General features: G+C 27.8%; 1 protein-coding gene across 1 annotated transcript; it reads right to left on the bottom strand.

Annotated features, from left to right (window-relative positions):
* Positions 1-4,462: 4,462 nt before the first annotated feature.
* On the bottom strand, positions 4,463-6,784 carry LOC112273077 (uncharacterized). Its single transcript, XM_024501439.3, has one exon. The coding sequence runs from the start codon at positions 6,564-6,566 to the stop codon at positions 5,415-5,417; it is 1,152 nt and encodes a 383-aa protein (XP_024357207.1). The 5' UTR covers positions 6,567-6,784; the 3' UTR covers positions 4,463-5,414.
* Between the last annotated feature and the right edge of the window lie 8,775 nt (positions 6,785-15,559).

The following is a 15,559-nucleotide window of genomic DNA, read 5'->3' on the forward strand; positions in this document are numbered from 1 at the left end:
GTTCAAATAGCACTTAAGCTCCTTCTTGAAAATCAATTGAAGAATCATAAAAACAATGCTCTAAAAACATATTTGTATATTTTTTCTCAAAAACATCTTGATAATCTTTGTATTGATTTAGTACGTTGATTATAATCTTTCTACCATTAAAAATGGATGTGACGTATATAAAAAAAGATGATCCTTCTTTTGCAACATGCATGAAAGCTCTTGCATCTACTAATAAGGATTTAATTATATTATACTTATAGATTTTTTAGTAGACTAATAAAATATTTGATTAAATTATATAAAAAATTAAAATTATAAGAAATCTAATCTATTTGAGGATTAGACTTCTCTTGCTACAATAACTCTAAAATGATTGCATTAGAAGATGATCTAATTATATTAAATATTATTAAGATATTATGATCATTAATTCTTATATCTAAAGAACCAATTTCATAAATAATACCTCCAAAATACAACAAAAAACCATCTATTACTTCTAAATGATTAAGTTTTCTTGACTAAGGATATTTTTTGTTTTTTGACAAAGTTTTCATCTATAAAACAAAGTGAGGCTTCTAAATCTAACAAAGCAAAGATTTTGTGATTTTTTGGTCCTAAGCAAACTTCTACTATAAATCAAATGGAAAATCTAAGGAGAAAATTGGACCTTTATAAAGTATTTTACAAGATTGCATTTGCATAATGTCATATTGTAATACGACTATATGATAAAAATATAATCAAAAATAAATTTCTAATTAATATCTAATTATCTTGATTCAATAATAATTCAAGATATTTAAATATGGCTTTTATAAAATCCTTTTAGTTTATTTTCTTGTCTTAGTAGTTAGTATGTTGAAGGTTGATTAGTAATTTTACCTTCTAGGCTATAGAGACTCTTTTATTGCCTTAGAAAGACCATAAATTAGTAAAATCAGATTAAAAGAGATAAATAATTAATATGGTTGATACTAAGATTAAGTTGAAGGTAGGGTTGGGCTAAAAAAATCCCTAAAATAGATTAGATTGAAATCCAAGGATCAATTATTTGTGAAACAGGGTTCAAATCAAATCTCTAGCGACTAAAACAATTGCTTAGGACAAAATACAAGGATATTCAAAGATTAGTAATTAAGATTAGAGAGCTGGCTTAGAGCTTGTTTTAAAGATGTTATGCATATTTTGTAGGATTTGGTTTAACTTTGTAATTGTTGTTCAAAATCAAGGTTTATATTGGTGATTTGGAATTTATGCAATACAATTAGAGTTAGTACTTTTGGCTAGTTCATAAAATTGTTACTATATCTATAATTTAAAATTTGATAATACTTGTTTAATTAGGCGTGCTAAGTGTATGTAAAATTTTGTGATAATCTAATGATGCGATTGAGAGATATCTAGATTTTGGTATAAGAAGATATCAAAAGTTAGCAGTTTGGAGTTGAATAGGATTTCTATGATATCTGAAGGTCTATTAGTTAGATCAAAGTGAAATTTGGCAAAGTGTTAGAAGACTTAAAGATCAAGCTACATATCAATTTTGAATTGAAGTTAATAATTGGAGAAGGAAAAATCATTCCTGAAATATTTGCATCAACTTTCAAGTTGATAGCCAAGTAATATCAATGTGGTTTTCAAGCGTTTTTTCATGATCTATAAGTTGGATTGGAATGAATTCTTTTGAACACATAAAAGACTTATAGCGGCATTTATATGCAAAATTTTGCTCCAAGTGAATAGTTAGATTAAGAACTACAGCTTGCTAAAACTTGTTGATTGGGATTAGGGCTTGCAAAGAAAAATAAAAAAAAATACCTAATTATGAAAGTAATAAGGCAATTAGAATTTATGTATAGTTGAAATTACTAAGTAAAGTGTTTTTGAGCACTTGATATTGGATTTAAGTATTTTTGAGTTAAAATTCAAATTGCATTCTTTTTATAAAGGTGTAACATATTAAAATTCTTAGATAGTTCTAAAATATAATTTCACCTTCCACAGATAGATGCTTGGTGCATTTCCAAATATGAAGATATATAATATAACAACGGTCCTTACCATAGCTAGAAACATTTATTTTTAATACATTGTCCTCTTTAGCAACCAAGCTTCTCTTTTTGTAGTTATATTACTTTTATAAATAATATTGAGTAATGTACTTAGGTTTTCTACAATATAAACACAAATCTTCTTGATAATATCAAGTCTTTTTTTAATCAATAAGAGATTTAAAACATACTATATCAATTTGCATAGATTTTGGTCTTGATGAATAAGCTTTTGTGAACTTAGAAGCTATTGCCTTATCTAAACTTGTACTTCTTCAACTAAATGTTTGTTCTTGTCATCTTTTAAAGAATCAATTATTGCATGCAATGGCTTAAGTAATAAATTTCTCAAATAAATCTACTTTTTAAATTATCAACGATAAATCTTTGACATTATCTTTTAATCTATATCAAAATTGGTTAATAAGAGCTTTGTCATTCTAATCTACGTTGCAAGTAAGGTTTTGGAATTTAGTAGTATATATAATAGCTGAATGTGATCTTTGTCATAAAGATGCAAGTTTGGTCTTTGCTACCATTTCTTGATTACTTTCTCTGAAAGTAGCCATATATACTTTTAAGAATGAATTCAAATTATAGAAAAGATGTGAATTTTTTCTATGAAAGGTAAAAATTAAGAGAGAGTATTCTTAAAAAGCAATGCACCTATAAATTCAACTTGAGTAAATCCATCAAAGTATTAAGAAAGATGTAATCTTAGATAGAGCTTTACTTATTACAAAAATCATCAAAATTTTGATCATGTTCTATCAAAATTCTTTTGCATACTTATCCTTGCATCTTTAATACTTATAGTAGCAACTCTCTTTGGATTAAGTTATAAACTTGACCTACTTGCTTCTTTCAATTGTACAATTTTTTAGTATAGATTTTGAACTTCATTGTTGACATCTTTCATAAGCATTAGAATACTACTTCTATGATTGATATTAGAGATATATGAAATATCCACCCTAAAAGTGTTAACAAGCCTATAAAGATGTGCAATAGTTGTAAATCTATTCACACTTTTGCCAAAAGCAGCTTCCACATTTTTTTTCTTTCATAGACAACTCAAACAAATCTATAAATCAAATTAAAGGAGGATAATCTACAATCTAAAATATCAAATGAAAGTTTCTACAAAGAAGGGTAGACCACTTTCTTTAAAAAATACAATCAATATTTAAAAACTAAAATGTTAGTTTGAAGATAGATAGTCTATAACCTTCAAAATATAACAATAGAAGTAGAATATTCTATTTATTTTTAAAACAAGAGAAGAATAATGACTTATCACTCTTATCAAACTATTAAGGACATAAATTTGAAAAAACTAAAACCTCAATATATTCTTGTATCACTCAAAAAAGACTAAATAATTACTTAAAGATGATAATATATTAAATTAGAATAGTTATTGCCAAAAACAAGAAGACTAAAAAGTCTTAAAACAAGACTAAGAACTAGAAAAGCCTTGACAAGAGTAAAAAAGACTTCTCTCTTGCCTCTATATATACTATCTAACTTGGAGCTACATGATGATGTTCTATAGGACCTTTTATATATGTCCAATTTGCAAGACACATATCTTAACTTGCAAGTCAAGTTTCTTATATATGTGCCATATCATTAGCTTGTACCACAAGCTACTAACATGTGCAACATGTAACTAATTTTTTGGCCAAATTTCTAACCTATCAATCAACTACAAACATATATAAAGTCAAATGTGAAAGTTTATATTTTATTAAATACACGTTTGTAGTTGATTAATAGATTTTTAATAATCATGATAAAATAATAAAATAGAAAGTTTTATATTTTTAAAAAAAATTGGATGTTAGATAGATTTAATAGATTGTAGTATTGCTAAAAGGTTTTAATATAAAAGATTGTGAAGATATTAATTCATTGATTAATATACGTGTTAATATTTTTTTTCTTAGAAATTAAAATTATTTACAAAAAAATCTATGATATTTGGTAAAGAAAAATGATAATATTTAATGCATAAAATAATTGGTGTATAAATAAACCATATAGATATAGTGAATATATAGTTAATTATATGGCATAAGTTTGATCCAAAAATTAAGTATGACTAAAAAAATGAATTTAATATTTTAAACACAACTTAAATCTCAAATTATATCTTAATAATAAAGATTTTTACAATTTTATTTTTATTTTTATTGTAAATAATGTTATTTATTTTGATGATTATACATAGACAATAGCACATGTAATACATATTTTTTTACTCTCTAATTAAAAAAATTATCATAGTAATACTTTAAATATTTTAAAGATTTCAAAGATTTCAAAACTAAGCAGCAAACAAATATAATATACAATCAAATGTAATATACTTAGTTGTAAAAACAAAGCATGTCAAACCACATTATACATAATAGTATCTCAAACATGATTTTTTGTCAAAATAAAATGATTTGTTTCAATGTTATTCGCGGAAGAAACACAAAAACAAAATCCTCACCCACTTTCAAAATCTCAACATTGTATAACATGCTAGTGTATACACTTCGTAAAAACAAGTTTTAATCTTTCCAACAATCAGAAAAACTCCCTCTAAGAATCTACTCTTTGATAACAAGCACAATAAGCAGAGGTTATGTGCTCTCTGCCCCGAATCTATGGCGAGTTGAATGCTACTGTGTGACCCACATGGAAAGTTAGTTCATGCAGCAACCAGCTTGACTGCACAATAGTCTGAGCAGAACAAGCATTTGCACAGAAGCTACAGCCACGAAAGAAAAGCTGAGACGAAGAAGAAGTAGAAGAAGACATGGACTTTCGGCAATTGCATCAGCAGTTAACAAATGGAGGTAAAGGTACCGTAAGTAGAATCAGGTGTTCAGTCTGCAACATGCAGGTTGAATGACAAACGACGGCGTGTCAAATTCGTGAGGTGATTCTTCTTCTGCCGTCCTCAAGTTTCGTCTTCCAGTTTGCTCCATGATAAGGTAACATGATTTGTCTGCCATGAAGCGGTTCTTTGTTATGAACTGAGCAATACTGGCGGCAATGGTGTCTCGACAGCCACAGAATATTGCAGTACTCAATATCTGAACCCAATGGGTGATGAGGACAAATCAGAATACAGGACGCGAATGCTTATCAAGCTCCGAATAACCAGTCTTCGATCGGATGTCCTCAAAACATGAAGATATTCAGCAAAAATCTCTATTGGCTCTTCAAGGAAGATCTTCCCAGCACGCAGCCGTGGCGAAGAAGCGAAAATGGATGCAGGTGCGTGTGCAACACGCCACCAACGCTCTTCAAGGTGCCCACATTCTCCGTTGATGTGAAGGATTCGAAGCAGAAGCAGCAGAGTTTTAGGGTTCGCTACTCAGTGATGGTCTGCTCCATCATAGCTCCGTTCACAAAGCGATGAATGGGTCCACTTCCAACGTTGTAATGGGAGTAGTTGTTGCTTCCCTTAGCATTGATGCACTTCCGAAAAGTCACATTGATGCGCGGCGCTGTTGCCTGCGTCTTCCCTGTGCGCTTGGGAATGCTGTGGAACCAGTTTGCCTGTGTAGTCCCTCGCATCACCACCATATCTCCACTCCGAAGTGCAAATTTCTCCGAATTCACATCCTTTCTCGTCTTGTGCTTCATTACGAAGTCCCGCGTTCCACCTAGACTAAGAGAAGCTATGCAAGGGTTGGTTCCAAGGAAGGATTCGTCATCAGAATGAGGCGAGATGGAGTGTGTGCCGTCAGCGTAGAAATTCACTAGCACAAAATTGTAGTACTCATCCGTAGCTTGCTCCACGCACCTCTTGAGCTCCTGCAGGCAACGAGGGATCGGCCGCGGTGGCTTGTGGTACACATTTTCTGGCACGGGTTGCTTGGATATGGCTGACAAAACCCTGGGCCCTGCTACAGGTATGTGCGTTCTGATATGTTTCTTCTCTTCGTCGTCACCAACAGATTCCCCACCCTCTTCGTCAGAGGGCGCCTCGAAAACTGCGGTCTCGTCAATCCCAAACACGGTGGTGTAGCGCGGTGTGTTGATTGTCATCCCCCGAGCTATATACATGACTTTGTACCAGGGTAGCTCATGAAGCAAGTGCTTGTACAGCATGTTCGCCATAGGAGCTTTGATGAAAGCCTGGAAATAAAGAAGATCCAAGTCACCTTTCTTTATCACCTTTCCTGCCGATGTCAGAATTGACTCTGAGTGCAGCAGCCCTCCCGATGGGTGAAGGTCTGCAATTGGAAAGGGGTATGTAGGATGAGTAGAGTAGGTTCTCACGGGTGTCTCAGCGAGAGTATGACCTAGATTTTGCTTTCCTACGGCAGAAAGCGGTTGCGAGACAGAAACTTGCACTGTACGTTCAGGTGAAGACATCTTTTGCTTCTTCCGCGAGTACAGAGCCATGATCTGATTCGTACCCCACGCAGACGCCATCATAAAGACGTGTTTGTTACTAAAACCAAAGACCTTCGCTCTGCCACACGCGAGAAGTCCACGACAAGAATGAACTGGCATACAAATCAGTAAGCGTGTGATTTTAACCGAGTGACCAGCGTCACGAAAGTAAAGGCTTCTTCCCTTCTACAAAAATCCTAGCGGCTCAAACCCACTTGAGAATCAACAGCTCCAGCGCAGCACAATCCCCCCGCACGAGACCATGCCCACAGCGAATTACACAAAACCCCTACTACTCACGACAATCACTCACAAGCATCGCAATCGAAAATAAAAGACCACCAGGAGAAAAATAGAAGGAAAAAAAAAAAAAAAAAGAAGAAAAAAAAAAAAAAAAAAAAAAAACAGAAGAAGAAGCACCCAACAACGCACTCCCATAAACCCAAGCAGCTCAACGACAACAAACGATGCACATTGTTCAGACAAAAAAGCAGAGCTAATTCCAGCAAAGACAAGCCACACCGCAACCAATATGAAACAAAAACAATAGAGAAACAGAGAAGCGGTACCCAACTAAGAACTCAGCAGGATTGACTTCAGCTAACCCGGAATGCAAATGTGCCGCTTCGGATTCTCATCGTCGAAACCTTGCCAGCTGAGGAGAAGGGAAATTTGGAGGTGGGCGTGGCGGCTGCGGTGGTGGTGGAGGTGAACGTGGCGAGTCTGTGCCGATGCCAATTGGCTGCCATCCATCCATTAATTCATCCTTCCCTTCCTTCCTTTTTTCCTTCCCAACGGTCTTGCGCCATCTCGCTGCGATATCCGATGTCCACCGAGATGCACACCCGAGAGCAGCAACATCATCATCATCCGCGGAGCGCACCGCTTGCTTGCGCATCCTCTATCCTCCATTGTTGCGGAACGAAGGATTTGTGTAGCGACGTAGAGGCGCACTCACATTCGAGGCTTAATCAGAAGTTGGAAGGTTGGGTTTAGAAAGAATGTTCAGATTCGGGCCATGCAGTCACGCCTCCCACTTCTTTTTATTTTTTATGAAATGTTTATGTTGCTATTTTCATTACCATGGTCTCCTAACCACAACTTCAAACAGTAAGATGTTCAAGTTCTTTCTTTCTTTCTTGTACATTCAAGTTTGAAATGAAATAATATATTTTTTCCAGTTCATTGCATAAGATATATGTGTATGTATAGGTATATGCACATATATACAAGTAGAAGATTGTGTTGTTGGATACGTACCTTTCTGTCTATTGGATAAAGGTGTATACACAACTTCCATGAAATGGATATTCTATTCTAGAAAATAGTAGCAATGTATCTAGAAAGTTCTTATTTGATGATGATGGTGGTTCTCAAATTCTCATCTAATTTTTTAGCCTCTTTTAGATTATGTGTATTTAGGCAATGTTATTGAAGATGTTGATGTTTTATTTAAATAAGCAACTAGTCTTATTTTCATAGTTTCCTTGGTTTGTTTAACCAACAAAGAATTAAACTATGGTCTACAATCAAATCCTTAATTTTGTGCTTTTATTTTACAATCTTTTACCATAATCCAACCTAGTATTTAATACAATGTAAATGATAGAAGTAGAGTTCTAGCTTTATTCAAACTTGAAGCTCTATATTTTTTGACTTGATCAAATTTGGGCATGTTGCATTGGTGTAATGGGGCCCTTTTATTAATAAGAAACATAAAGTTGGATTGGTATATATATATATATATATATATATATATATATAAAATAAGAAAGCTTAATTATTAGACAAAGAGATAAAAAAAAAAAAAAAAAAAAAAAAAAAACCTTCTTATTAGTCAATTGATTGAAACAAAGAAGTCCCTATGGCCAAAAATATATGTTATTCTTTCACAATATAAAACTTTATGTTGTCCTTTCACAATGTACTTTTCTAAATACAATCAAGATTCTTTATTCTAAAAATAATAAATCTAAAAATACCACAATAAGCATAATTTATTCTATTTATATATTAAATTAGCTATTTAGTTATTGAAGTAAATAAGAATTATTTTTGCTAATAATGCTAAAGAAACCTAAATGGTTCTATTATTATTTGATTCTTGTTTTTTGTTTATTTATATGAATTGATACTTTTTTAGGAATTATTGATTTTTAACTAAAAAAATTAAAATATTATTGAATTTTTGTACCCAATGGTATGGATTTCTATTTAATTATAATAATAGAGATAACTTAAAAAATAAAAATTAAATTAATTTTCTTTTGCAATAGGGTGTTTTTAAACAACATCAAGAATGGCAAAAGCATGCTATTTTGTTTTTAGTATATAGCAATTATATATTCAATTGAAGAAATATATTAATTTCCAAGTATGGATTAATTTATATCAATTTTATTTTATTGTATTTGTACTTTTCTTCAACTTCTTCTAGTAATTGATTTCAAAGCAAGCTTTTTTTCTAATCTCAATAGATTTTCAAAATTTTATATAAGAAATTGATATAATTTAATATCATAAAAATCACATGATTTTACATATAAAAAAAAATCTCTAAATAAAATATGTACAATATTTTTGTCTTGAATCCTTTGTATGATACTTCAAAATCATTCTATCAAAAACTAGATTTATAAGTTGGATTCTTCTTTATATACTTATGCATCAAAACTAATATAATTTATCAATAGTATTCGCAAGTGTTCCAACATATTATATTAAACATGTATGTATGTTGGTATATATATATATATATATATATACACATATATATATAAGTTTGCAAGGATGTCTTTGACATTAAAAGACTAAAATGATAATAAAAAATACATTTGAAATATTTTTATAAGCAAAAAATCAAAAAATAAGTTAGATAAATAAATATATATCAAAAAATCAAAAAATAAGTTAGATAAATAAATATATATATATATATATATATATATATACATACATATATTAATAAATTTATTAAATGCATATACTAAAAAAGATACATTCTAATGTTGTTAAAGTTATACCCTATATTACCATCTCATGATCAATTCTGTCTATCTATGTCTCTCTCTCTTGTTGTTTTATCTTCAATCTTCCATTTCCAATTCATATGCTTCTTTTCCTATTCCCGTCCCTTGTTCCATGTCCTCTAAAATTATTTATCACATGGTTTGGAGAGTATGGCTTGATCAACATTAGGGTATAACTTTTACAACTCTCTCTCTCTCTCTCTCTCTCTCTCTCTCTCTCTTGATATATATATACAAAATTTTAGAAATCATGAAAATATTTTTTTGTTCATGATTTTCAAATAGATTTTTTGCAATAAATTATTGATCTTATAAATTTTATGAATTAGAATTAAAATTTATTTTTTGTTTCTTTTGAGGATATTCTATTAAATAGTTGTTGGAAAATAATCAATTTTATTTTAAAATTTTAATTAAAATAAATATATAATTTTTTTTACATGGGCCAAATATTTTAATAAATTTAAAATAAATTAAAATAAAAATACATTGAATATATATATATATATATATATATATATATCTATATATATATATACATATGGTGGTTTCTTTAATTTTAAGAGTTTCTTACATAAGTTACAATTTCTACTTTAGGAAATCTTTTAAACCTTACAAAATGATTTTCAATTTAATTTGCATTCATATCCATAAGCGCATGGATTATTTTTTAAAAAATAGAAAAAACTTGCATATATCTTATCAAAATATTATGGATTTAAAAATAATAATAATAATCTTAATTCTTAATGTTAAAAATATTACACACAATTTTTTAACACATTTCAAGCTTGCTTTCTTTACTATTATATTTTTCAAAACCATTGCCACAAATAAATAAGCATATTAGTTTTTCAATATTTTATTTGTAAAAAAAATTGAGTGCATGTTATTTACCATACAATAATTATGAAAATTCTTTTAATTTAATGTGATTTTATTTAATCATAAATATCATTTTTTTTTCTTTTCTTTTAATGATTTATTATAAGAAAAATTTTGGTTTGAGAAACACAAAATTATAAATATAGTGTTGAATGATATTAATTGTATGGCTTTATTACATTGGAAATATTATCAAGGATTCACAAAAAAAAATCCAAAATTACTTTTAAATATCAGCAAGTTGCACAAATCAATCCATTCTATGTACAAAAAAGTATATATATATATATATATATATATTAAAAGCTAAAATTTATATACAATCATGTATTGAAATTTGGTATTATAAATTTTTTTAGAAATAAAAAAATTGTTGCTAAATAAGTATACATATCTTTATGTACTAAAATTTATTGCTAAATATTTTTATATAAAGATGCATGATAACAATGACATTGATAATAATCATAATAATATGGAGCAATCAAAAGAAGCATGTAGAAAGTGTGGCTTGGCCAAAATTCCTTTAACTTAGCTATTTAAGTTGTTAAAGTAAGTAAGAATTGTACTTGCTAATAATATTATAGAAATATTAATGATTTCATTGTTATGAATATATATATATATATATATATATATATATATATAATTTAAATTTCTTAATCAATGTATATATATATATATATATATATATATATTCTTGATTAATATTTCTTTGCAAATAGTCAATTTTTTACTTAACAATAATAAATTAAAAATTTATAATTTTTTTGTATCTAATAATATATATATATATAATAGAATTATTATCTAATAAAATAATTAAAAATTAGATCCAAATTACTATAAATATAAGTTTTTTATAGTATATTAAAAAAATCTTTTTATTGGTTGAAATTAAATGTCTTTTCATTGATTGAGATTAAAAAGCCTTATCATTAGCCAAAAATATCTGTTATATTTTCACATGTATTTTTGTTAATGACATAAATCTCAAGGAAAGAAAATTCAATGAAGTCTTATGTCACTCAAAAAGATTAGAAAGTCACTCAAAGATACTAATATATTGAATTAGAATGGCTTTTGCCAAAGACAAAAAGTCTAGAAAGTCTTGAAATAAGGCAAAGGATTAGAAAGGCATTGACAAGAGTGAAAAAAGGCTTTATTCTTGCCTCCATGTATACTATTTAACTAAGAGCTATGTGGCAATATTCTATGGGACCTTCAACACATATTCACTTTATAATACACATATCTTAACTTGCAAGGTGAGTTTTTTTATATGTATACTACATAGTTAGCTTATTCCATAACCTACCAACATATATGATATGTCGTTAATTTACTGACTAAGTTTCTAACATACTAATCAATTACAAATCCATATAAAATAAAAACTGACTCTATTAGGCTTAAGATGCTTTTCTAAAAGATATTATGAAATTAATCTACTTTTATCTACTTCTATCTAATCATATAGATAATTATTATAGTAAATATGTATGTCCATGACATTATCCCTCTTCTAAAGATAAATTCTATGAGGAGCAATCATCATCTTTCATGGATCTTATTATTTTTTATCTTGATTTTATTGAATGTTGTCAATGAAAAATCTCAATCTCTTTTGCTACATTTGCAAGTTTATTTGTTGGCTTATACATGAATTCATTAATATCATATTCATGCTTATGAATAAGATATTTTAATCTATTTTGGCATCACCTTAAATCTAAGACTTCTTCTACTTCAAACTCTTAATTATTATCCACTTCTATAGGAAGAGGTGGCATTTGCCTTTTTTTTTGAGATATTCATTGTTTTATATATTTAAAAAGAAACATGAAGAATACATGATGGATTTTTATAGACTCTAGTAGATGTAACCAATAAATAACATGATTGATTTATTTAAAAATAGATAAAGATTCAAGCTTACAATAATCTAACTTGTTACAAAGATGAATAGACTTCATATCATGACAAAATAATCATATCTTGTCATCCATGTTGAATTATACTTGTTCATTATAATAGGCATCCATATTAATCTTTTGTCATTCTATAGAAGCAAAAGACCATGATTGTTTGGGAATAGGTAATAACTAAAGAAGTCTATAAAGTTGATGATGAGGAATTTTTTATCTTAAAAAAAATTCACATGATTATAGAAAGTCTTTGACTACCTTCTATATTTGAGGCTACCAAAAATCTCTAGATACTAGCTTTTAAGTCTAATTATTTTCTAAATTTTTAACTATTAGAAAATCATTCCAAGCTTGAAGAATATGTAATCATGCTTCACCTTCTAGAATATATAAATGATCCTCAAAATAGAGTAAATTATTCTTAAACTTGAGTTTAGAAGTATCATAAGAATTTATAGAATTATCCTTAATATCATGAAGAAGAGGATCAAAGGACATATTTGATTGAACTTACTTGAAAAAGATTGAAACAAGAGTCAATACTGATTTTATTACTCAAAGCTGAGAATGCTCCAACTTTAAGAAGATTGTTCTTTGTTAATCAAAAGCTACATCTCTTTCTTTTGTTACAAGATAAGAATGTCTAAAAAAGGTATTATTATGTAGTAATATCACTATATGGTAAAAAATAAAAATATGGATGTTGTTATAGAAGAGCCTAATAGAAAGATATAATAGAAAAGTAAGAATAAATGATAGGAAGGTAATTAAAGGTTTAGTCTTAATGCCGTTTTTTAGAAAAGAGGCTTCTATTTACTTTGTAGGAATATAAATGCCTCAAATCAAAGTAAATGAAATAAGTAATTGATATAAGCATATTTAGAAGAGAGTTATCAATAGGTTTAAGTAAGAATTACCTCAAATTACGAAATATTGATACTCACAAAGGACTGGTTGTCAACCTAGGTTGAAATTAGACCTTTAGGCACAAAACTGCACATCTACAGTAATTTCAAGGTTCTTTGATAGATTTAAGAGTGGAATTTGAGAGAAAATTGATAAAGATATTTTTTAGCATTATTTTTTTTATCAATTAAGATAATATTTAATTTTTAGAAAATTTTCAAAGTTAGTAATGTTCTTAGTTAGATTATATTTTTAAAAATAAAGTTATGTTTATAAAATTGAAGATATCTTGACTTTTGTGGTATGTATATGGATAAAATTTGAAAATAATATTTATGTATTAGTTATAAATATGTGTAAAATTTTTGACATCAATCAAATAGTTAAATCAAAGTGTATGAAGGTTTTTATGGATTGAAGTCTGAGAAATTAGAATTTGATGATTAATGAATATTTTTAAGTTTTTTAGCAATATTTCAATTGGATTGAAGTTAATTTTTTTTTATAGAAATTGTACTTAATTTAAAAAAAAATTAGATAAATTTTGGAAGCAATTCTACTATTCAAGAAGGAAAAATTGCTGCTAGAAGTTTAATATTCAAATTAGAGTAGGAGGCTAGCCAATACCTGAACATTCATCTTTTATTTGATAAGTTCGACCTTCTTCAAATTTTTTATGCTTGTTGCCAACTTAATTGTTGAAAAGTATGTAAAATCTTAAGCAAGATCAATAATATAGTTGATAGATATTGAGTTTCTAAACTGCCCTAGGATTAACTTAATTTATCTAGGGATTGGTTAGGATTTAGGATTTATTTAAGATTTGGAATTTAGTTAGTATTTGACCTAAGATTTAATTAAAATCTATTAAGATTTCAATTAAGACTAAAATAAGATATAATTAGGATTTATTTAAAATTTATTTAAGATTTATTTAAGTTTTTTCTAATATTTCTTTTGAATTTCTTTAGGATTTTTGTAAGATCTAATTATTATTTCTTTATGATTTCTTTATAATTTTTTTAGAATTTTTTATTTTATTAAAATTTGATTAATATTATTAAGATTTAATTAAAATTTATTTAAGATTCTATTAAAGTTGTTGCAATTTTTCTTCTACCTTCTATAGCCAGATGTTTGATGCATTTTCAAAAAAGTTTTCATGTAATATAATAATGTTTAATAAATCTTATTGTTTTCTAGGTTGATAAGTGATCTTAAAATCAAATCTTAATAAGAACATATTCTAATGGACTTGGCAATGATTCAAAACTTGTATCAATATAAAGTATTTAAGGTTCTTATGATTTATATATATAGTGATTGGATTAAAAGTACCTTCTAAATAATATTTTCATTCTTGAAATGAATCCATGATTCTAAAAATTTCTTTATTATTGGTCTTATAATTAATCTTAATTATTCAAAAATTTTAAGAATAAAAAGCTATTAGGTAGAATTTTATCATCTTCTTCAATTTGTAACAAAACAATACTTATAGCAAAATTTAATGCATCTATTTCTATAAAGAAATAATATTATCTTGAAAAACTCGTATAAAAATAAATGCTGTCTTCAAGGCTTCAAAAGATACTTTAGCTTCTTTACTCCACTCAAGTTTGTTTTTACATGTTAGATGTATAAGAAGAGCCATAACTTAAAAAAATATTCTTAATAAAGATCTAATAATAATTTATAAATTATAAAAAATATTGTACATTTTTTACTATTTTTAAAATCTTTTAATCCATGATAGTCTAGATCTTCATAACATCTATCATAAGACCATCGTTTGAGATGATATATCCTAAGAAGTCAACTTGAATAGTGTTGAATATATACTTTTTTATCTTGATATGTAATCCTACATCTTTTAATTTTTGTAATACACAACAAAGATAAACTTCATATTCTTATGTATTCTTATGTATTCTTAGATTAGATTAAAATATCATTTAAATAAAAGATAATAAAATCATCAAAAAAACTCATGAAAGACATCATTCATTAGATGTTAAAAAGCAATTGGTACATTTATAAGTCCAAAAAGCATGACATTATATTCAAAATGTCTATACATAATTTAAAATATAATTTTTCATTCATCTTCTTTTTTAATACATATTAGGTTGTATACTCCTTATAGATCTATTTTTGTATAGATATTCATTTAATTTAATTGATAAAGAAGTCTTGATTAATAGTAGATACCTATTCTTGATGGTGATTTTCTTCATTCTTCAAAAGTCCACACACATCCATAAAAATCCATCTTTTTTCTTCACAAATAAGATAGAAAGACTAGCTAGAGATTTAAAATGGCATAAGAAATTTTTAGCCAAATTTTCATGAATGTATTCTTAAA

Source organism: Physcomitrium patens, chromosome 2 (genome assembly GCF_059467195.1).
Source record: "Physcomitrium patens ecotype Gransden chromosome 2, ASM5946719v1, whole genome shotgun sequence".
In the NCBI taxonomy this organism is placed as follows: domain Eukaryota; kingdom Viridiplantae; phylum Streptophyta; class Bryopsida; order Funariales; family Funariaceae; genus Physcomitrium; species Physcomitrium patens.

Bases quoted from the DNA above. Each gene is read 5' to 3' on its own strand.
- LOC112273077 (XM_024501439.3), bottom strand. From the start codon at position 6,566: ATGCCAGTTCATTCTTGTCGTGGACTTCTCGCGTGTGGCAGAGCGAAG.